Raw genomic sequence first — 7,240 nt, forward strand, 5'->3', positions numbered from 1 at the left:
CTTCCCATGAGGGAAGACGGCATCTGAAACATGGAAGACAGATCAGCATCACCCTGGCCGAGAGGACTGAGCCTCAGTGTTTGGGTTTTGGGAAGAAGGCAAAGGCAGCAAACAAGAGGCAGGAGTTGGTAGAAGGACAAAAGGCAGCCATGACTGATGCTGTTGAAGACGGGTAATAAATAAGAACAGAACTGGTCAATGTGATAGCCTTAGGGCACTGAGACTTGAAGTTAGAGATGGGGTCAGGGTAGGCAGAGCCCGGGGCTCAGGCTGGACAATGGCCAAAGAGGAGGAATTTGTCCCTCTGTTCAGACACAGGACCCAGGAGCAGCTTGGAGTGCCAGGCAAGGGACATCTCCCCTCTTCCTAAGCTGCGAAAGACCAGAGCTGAAGGTGAAAGTGAAAGAGAAGATGCAGAAAAGGACCAGCATGCTCTAAGGAAAGGTGAAAGCGAAAGGGGGAAACTCAGTAGTGCAGCCCGGCAGAGGACAAGCCTTCCGCCTTCTTTCTTTCCTGCTGATCCCACTCCTCTGACTCCCTGCCCATCTGGAGATGCAGAAGACAGTGCTAGAGCCCCAAAGGGGCTTCTCCTTCGAGAACTGTGAGAGGTGAGGGCGGGAATGGTTGGTTCCCCAGCTGCCTATGCCCTTCAGCGAGGGCTTCCGGGAGTGAGCACCCTAGGATCTTTAAAATTCCTGGGGGCGAGAGTAGGGTAAGGTACGTGTGTTGAACGACTTGGGTTCCCAGGTTTACCCCAGGAGGTGAGGGAAACCGGGACAGAGGTGGTGGATGTGATGGGGGTCCCAGAAAAACTCAAACCTGGGCCTCTCCTCTCCGTTTCCAGAAATGCAGCCTTGCAACGCGCCCTCCCGGGGCTCCGGGTCCCTCACGCACGCAAGACCGGGACCACCATTGCAGGCCTTGTGTTCCAAGTAAGCAGGGAGCTGGGATGGCGCGGCCTGGAGGGGCGGCGGGAAGCGGGACGTGGGGACTAGGCCAACGGCTCCTCCCCCCGACCCCCAGGACGGGGTCATGTTGGGCGCGGATACACGGGCCACTAACGATTCGGTCGTCGCGGACAAGATCTGCGAAAAGATCCACTTCATCGCCCCCAAAATCTAGTGAGTATTCCCCCGCCTAACTGTCCCCCTCCAAGAGCCGCCCCCTCGTTCCCATCCCGGGTGCCAGCACTTCCCAGCAACGCCCACACAGACCCCTCCCTTCGCCCTCAGCTGCTGTGGGGCTGGAGTAGCCGCGGACGCCGAGATGACCACGCGGATGGCGGCGTCCAACATGGAGCTACACGCACTGTCCACGGGCCGCGAGTCCCGCGTGGCCACCGTCACCCGCATGCTGCGCCAGACGCTCTTCCGGTGCTGAGGCGGGTCTAAGCTGACCCTGAGGAGGGGCAGCTGCGGGAAGGGCGGGGCTGCGAGGTTCGAGAGCACGGAAGAGGCGGGCCTAAGAGGAGCTAAGAGGCAGACTGCTAGGAGCGCTGTCAGTTATGGGGAGCCAGATCGCGGGAGAGGGCGGGTTCGGACGCAGGGGCGGTTTCGGGGCGGGGCGGGACCTGGCCTCCGGTGCGTTCCGCTGACCGTACCCACTCGGCGAAAAGGTACCAAGGCTACGTGGGAGCGTCGCTGATCGTGGGCGGCGTGGACTTCACAGGACCGCAGCTCTACAGCGTGCACCCCCACGGTTCCTACAGCCGGCTGCCCTTCACGGCCCTGGGTGAGCGCTTCTGCCCGCTCCCCACGAACCTCGCTATGCCACCCTGACCTCAACGTTTTTCCCACGACTGGGCGGCCGCACTTGATCTCAGATGCCCCTCTTGCTTATAGGATCCGGCCAGGATGCGGCCATAGCAGTGCTGGAGGACCGGTTCCAGCCGAACATGACGGTGAGTGACACCTGCCCCACCCCACGACTACCACCACATTACGCGAGCATTGATGGGAAGTGCACCCGCGAGCGGGGAAACGCAGAGGAACCCTGGCCTAGTCGGGGAAGGCTTCTCGGAGGTGACGACTGAGTGGAGACTGAGGGGCCAGTGGGATGAGGGTGAGGTGCTATTCTAACAGTGCCAAAGCTTGGACTGCCTCAGAAGTCAAACCTCAGAGTGCCATTTGAAGTTGAGGAGAGAGGAACAGCAGGTGGGGTCTGGGGTCTGGATTTTGTTTGGGATGGATGGAAGCAGAAGGCATATGTCACTTTATAGGCGGCTAAGGCCCAGAAAGAAAAGGCAGTGAGTGGGGAATTGGGGGTGGGTGAACAGGCCAGTGGAAGCAGAGCCACAAGTGTGACTCAGAAGTTTGTGAAGATGGGGGCAGTGGGAATATGGAGTCACTGTACAGGGGGAAACTGAAACCAGGGTAGAAGAGCTTGGGGTGGATATGGGGGTGTAGGGTGAGAGAGAGGGGAGTTTGGGTGTGAGCAAATGAGGCCTGGCTTCAAGATGAACTGTCTCCAGGCTACAGCCTAAGGGCGATCTAGAAGGGTCCATGAGGCCACACTGACACATCATTGCAGCTGGAGGCAGCGCAGGAGCTGCTGGTGGAAGCCATCACTGCAGGGATCCTGGGTGACCTGGGCTCCGGGGGCAATGTGGATGCATGTGTGATCACCGCGGCTGGCGCCAAGATGCTGCGAGCCCTGAGCTCTCCCACAAAGCCGATAGAGAGGTAGGAGCACCGGGGATGGAGGAATCCCAGGGGAGGATGGATGGGGTGGTAGCGAGGGAAGACAGGGCTATAAAGAGAGGACGGGACACTTGATGGGCCCCTTTTGAGGGGTCATCCCTGCTTCTTCCCAGGTCCAGCCAGTACCACTTTGCCCCTGGGACCACACCTGTCCTGTCCCAGACAGTGGTGCCGCTGACTCTGGAGCTGGTGGAGGAAACTGTGCAGGCCATGGATGTGGAGTGAAGTAGGCTGAGGCTTAGAGCTTGGAACAAAGAGGAATAAACCCAGAAAACACAAACACCTACCTTGACAGATGACTGTGTCATTCTTGGGTGGAGGGGAACAGCAGCCAGCAGGGCTCTGTGGCTAAGGTGTCCCTGCAAAGGCCATTCCCTCCCATGGCGGCAGTCTGGCCTGAGGGGCACCATTCACTCACCACCTTAATCATCTACCCCTCTAGAACCCCAGCCTGGCAAGCATTGCAGGCTCAAGGTGGAAAGCCCCCTCTCCATACCATGGAGGCTCCCCTTAGCACTCCCATGCCTGGCTCTTGCCCTCTGGTCCACTGTACAACCCAAAAGGCTCTAAGTACTGCCCCCACCTAGAGCCTTTACCTGCCTCATCAGTGACCAAGGACAAAGCCCACAGCTCCCAGTCAGACCCCCCCCACCCCCATTGCCCCACTATGGCTAAAATGCTGATGGAGGAGCTGCTTCCTGATTCCAAGGTCAAGTTCTCACAAGCACACTCCTACAAGGCCTTTATCTGTGAAACCCCTCTGATGACCAGGCAGACCTGAGGTACTAACACAATGCTGAGCTTCTGTTTGCACTTGTTGGGCTATGATGAGGGAGACTGACTGTTTTCTGATTGCCAGGGGTCACAGGGCTCACATGGGAAGAGATGACATGACACATTTATCCAGCAGACTTTTGCTGAGCACCCAGGTGCTAGGTGCCGGTGGGAGCATCCTGCCCTGGGAGAGAATGGCTGAATTCCCCTGGAGCTTTGGAGCTGCTAGAATCTGCCCAATCCCTGGGGAGAGCCTACTCCAGGCTGGACATCCCTAGGTCCCTGATTGTGCTTCTTCCCTCAGTGTTTTATTATGAAGATTTTTATTTTTATAAACATAAAAATTGAAAAAATTGCACATTGGGGGCTTCCCTGGTGGCTGAGTGGTAAAAGAATGCCTGCCAGTGCGGGAGACAGGGGTTTGCTACTTGGTTCAGGAATATCCTCCATACTGAGGAGCATGGGCCACAACTACTGAGCCTGTGCTCTAGAGCTGGGGAACCTCAACAATCGAGCCCACGTGCCGCAACTACTGAAGTCCATGTGTCCTACAGCCTGTGCTCCACAATAAGAGAAGCCACTTCAATGAGAAGCCTGGGCATTGCAACGAAGAGTAGCCCTTGATCACCACAACCAGAGAAAAGCCTGCATAGCAACGAAGCTCCAGCACAGACAAAAATAAGTAAAATTATATATATATTTAAAAAAATCTTTGTAAAGTAATTAGCCTCTAACTAATAAAAATAAATGAAAAAAAAAAATCTTCTCCCTGAAAACCATCAGAGAGTTTGGGTTTAAAAAAAAAAATTGCACACTAAACACCTATATACCCACCACAGGCTTTACAATTAGTATTTTGTTATATTTATCCTTCTCTCCAGGATATTCTATCCTTCTCTCCAGTCAACAATTAACTTATCTGTTTTCTTCTTGTTGTTTTGACTGGTGTGTTCTTGAATCAGCCACAGTGCTCACACTCCTAGGAAGAGGCAAACCAACATACCCACTGCAACTCTGCGCACGGGTGTCTTCTCTCCCGCAGTTCAGGCTCGGCTTGGAGCTCTTCAGTGAAGGGGCTGTAGATACCAGGGCTTGTCCATGGGAGCCCCAAGGCCTGGACGCTGTCAGGCCTGATGGCTGTCACCCTTCTACCCCTGGCCTCCATCCAGGGTCGGTCAGTCACCAAGAGCTCATACCTTGCCCTCCTGTGCACAAGACCCTTCCTAGATATCATCACGAACAGTGTGGGCTCTGGAACCAGACAGATGAAGCTTTGGGTCCAAACACACCATGTGGCAGGAGAGTCACCACCTCCCTGAGCAAACCATGACTTCTGTTCCAAGTTGATAAGGAATCACTGAGATGATGTGTTAGGATTTGCCCTGTCCTGGCCACTGGCCCTGGCTCTCCACAGTAGAGCTGTACTGGTAGATACCAGCCACCAGGTGGTCACCATTAAGGCTAAGCACAAGCCCTTAGTACCTGGTGCTCAACACTTGGGATGTGAGGTGGGGAGCCAATCAGAGGCCAGGCTTTGGGGGATGGAGGAGGTGAGAGCCTCACACCTGGGCTCTACCTGATAAGGCCTGGGTGGAGGGCTCTGAACAGGAGAACCCTCCTGTTGACGCAGCATGGAAAGGAGCTCCTTGGCTTCACTCCTGGGACTTTGGCCCAAGGACAAGGAGACCCATGAAGCCAGGCCCAGTTCTCAGCCTCAAGTCTGCTGTAATGTTGCTGCTCAGACTGACCCTTAGCCTGGTCCTCCTTGGCTCCTCCTGGGGTGAGTGGGCCTGGTCCAGCCCTGACTGAACAGCCTTAGGGCAACCCAATACCAGCCCAGGCTTCCTGCTCAGGGGCTCAGAGAAGGGGCTGGGGTGGCTAGAAGGCAAGCAGGTAGACAGAGTGGGCAAAGGAAAAATGATGTGGCAGGGCTGGGAGAAAGCAAGAGGTGGTGGGCAGGGGCCAGTCTCCCAAGTGGGACAGGAGCTTGGGCCAGGTCCAGGAGCAGGGGAGGGTTTAGGAAGCTTTAAAGCAAAAGGTGGATGTGCAGTTTAAGAAGAGTCATCTGGCTGTATGTGGGGTCCAGACTGCTGAGGTCTGGAGCCAATGGAGAGGTTAGGAAGGAAGGGGACTACATACACCTGGGTCAGGGAGAATGGCCTGGGATGGGGGGTGGAGTAGAGCTGGTGTGAGTAGGATGGAGACAGATGTGGCAGAATGGACAGGACTTCGGGGCTGGTTGGATAGGGCAGTTGAGATTGCTGTAGAGGCCCAGAGGTGCTCACGAGAGAAGGAGCAGTGCTAAGAGCCCTCTTGATCTGGACCCCTTTGGAGACACAGCCTGGGGGCACCCAGGAGAGAAATGGGCAGGAAGCAGGTCCTTTCCAGTCAAATGGCCAGGCTGCGGCGTTCCTGCCATTAAACCAGTGTTGCACTTCAGCCAGAGGATTGTCAATGGGAAGAACACAGTGCCGTGCTCCTGGCCCTGGGAGGTGTCCCTGCAGGTGCAGGACCCTGGCGGTGGGGCAAGATCTCAGGTGTTTCATGCCTGGGTGTAGCCTGGGCCCACCCCCACTGCTAACCCCTGACCCCAGGACAGCAAAGGCTTCTGCTTCTGCAATGGGTCCCTCATTGGCCAGTCCTGGGTGGTCACGGCTGCCCACTGCAATGCTGTGGGTGTGCCTCCCCTCTCCCTGCCCCACCTCCCCACTGCCTTGCTCTGGAGACCCCTGTCTTGTCATTCTGCCCTCCCTCTGGCTGCCCAACCCCACTCTCACTGCAGCCCTGGCTGCCACTTTGTCATCCTGGGTGAGTACGACTGAGTATCTGGGGCTCAGCCTTTGCAGGTCTGTCCATCTCGTGGTGAGTGCCTGGGCTGCAGATGGGAAAGGAAGGGTAGGCAGTGTAGGTGTGTAGGCTGTGGCGGTGAGGAACTTACAGGATGCCCTGGCCTAACCCCTGGCACCCATCACCCTGGAGACCTGTGCCCATGCCCATCCTACACGGCCCCTTCCTGGCTCCACAGGCACCCTTCCTGGAATCCCACCACCATGAACAATGATCTCACATTACTGACACTCGGCTCCCCAGCCCAGTACACAATGTGCATCTCACCAGTTTGCCTGGCTTCCTCAAATGAGGCACTGCCTGAAGGCCTCACATGGCCAGCTGGGTGCCTCAGTGGTGTGGGTAGGAACTTGGGTCAAAAATCTGGGTGGAAGGGAAGGGTAGGGGTAAGCCATCTGGGGCCTAACCACCCCCACCCGGCCCATAGGCAGTGTGACTCGGGCACACCTGCGGTGGCTAGTTCTGCCCCTGGTCACCGTGAGATGGTGCCAGCAGTACTGGGTCTCATGCATCACCAGCTCCATGATCTGTGCAGGGGCCTCCTTGTGCCAGGTGAGCGCTGGACCCCTGTCCTGTTCTCTGCACTTTCCTGTGGTACCCCCACTCCCCATGCAGACTTCTCTCCTCTCCTTCCGCCAGGGTGATTCTGGAGGCCTCTTGTCTGCCAGAAGGGGAACACACGGGTGCTCACTGATACTGTCTCCTGGAGCACCAGTGACTGCAGTGTGCCCATGCCTGCCACGTACACTTAGGTCAGCAGGTTCAGTAACTGAGTCAATCAGGTCAGAGCCTACAACTGAGCCCACCACAGGCTCCGCTGGGTCCAATAAATACCCCCCATCCTGCTGTCTATTCTGTCTTCCTGGTTCAGGGAAAAGGAGAGGCTTTTGGGGGTTCCACTCCCCAAGTGAACTCTGTCC

At 56.6% G+C, this 7,240-nt stretch overlaps 2 protein-coding genes across 3 annotated transcripts; both read left to right on the forward strand.

Moving 5' to 3' along the window:
* Positions 1 to 272: 272 nt before the first annotated feature.
* On the forward strand, positions 273 to 4,234 carry PSMB10 (proteasome 20S subunit beta 10). 2 transcript variants are annotated; one of them, XM_070451120.1, is made up of 8 exons: positions 273 to 608; positions 845 to 932; positions 1,024 to 1,121; positions 1,233 to 1,373; positions 1,616 to 1,731; positions 1,842 to 1,900; positions 2,530 to 2,681; positions 4,028 to 4,234. In XM_070451120.1, exons 1-8 carry the CDS (start codon positions 553 to 555, stop codon positions 4,095 to 4,097), a joined length of 780 nt encoding a protein of 259 aa, XP_070307221.1. In that variant the 5' UTR covers positions 273 to 552; the 3' UTR covers positions 4,098 to 4,234. The 2 variants fall into 2 exon arrangements, with proteins under 2 accessions (XP_070307221.1, XP_020740727.2); XM_020885068.2 differs by lacking the exon at positions 4,028 to 4,234 and adding an exon at positions 2,813 to 2,985 and having other exon boundaries at positions 317 to 608.
* A 78-nt stretch (positions 4,235 to 4,312) lies between these two features.
* On the forward strand, positions 4,313 to 7,120 carry CTRL (chymotrypsin like). Its single transcript, XM_020885025.2, is given in 9 exon segments — positions 4,313 to 5,253; positions 5,874 to 5,977; positions 6,068 to 6,144; positions 6,253 to 6,323; positions 6,377 to 6,398; positions 6,499 to 6,662; positions 6,748 to 6,872; positions 6,960 to 6,969; positions 6,972 to 7,120. Coding segments are annotated over 9 exon segments (813 nt in total). The 5' UTR covers positions 4,313 to 5,162.
* The last annotated feature ends 120 nt before the right edge of the window (positions 7,121 to 7,240 follow it).

This window comes from Odocoileus virginianus, chromosome 20 (assembly GCF_023699985.2).
Source record: "Odocoileus virginianus isolate 20LAN1187 ecotype Illinois chromosome 20, Ovbor_1.2, whole genome shotgun sequence".
In the NCBI taxonomy this organism is placed as follows: domain Eukaryota; kingdom Metazoa; phylum Chordata; class Mammalia; order Artiodactyla; family Cervidae; genus Odocoileus; species Odocoileus virginianus.

Bases quoted from the DNA above. Each gene is read 5' to 3' on its own strand.
- PSMB10 (XM_020885068.2), top strand. From the start codon at position 553: ATGCAGAAGACAGTGCTAGAGCCCCAAAGGGGCTTCTCCTTCGAGAAC. The intron at 1,122-1,232 runs GTGAGTATTCCC...CTTCGCCCTCAG, and splicing joins TTCATCGCCCCCAAAATCTA to CTGCTGTGGGGCTGGAGTAG. The intron at 1,732-1,841 runs GTGAGCGCTTCT...TCTTGCTTATAG, and splicing joins GCTGCCCTTCACGGCCCTGG to GATCCGGCCAGGATGCGGCC.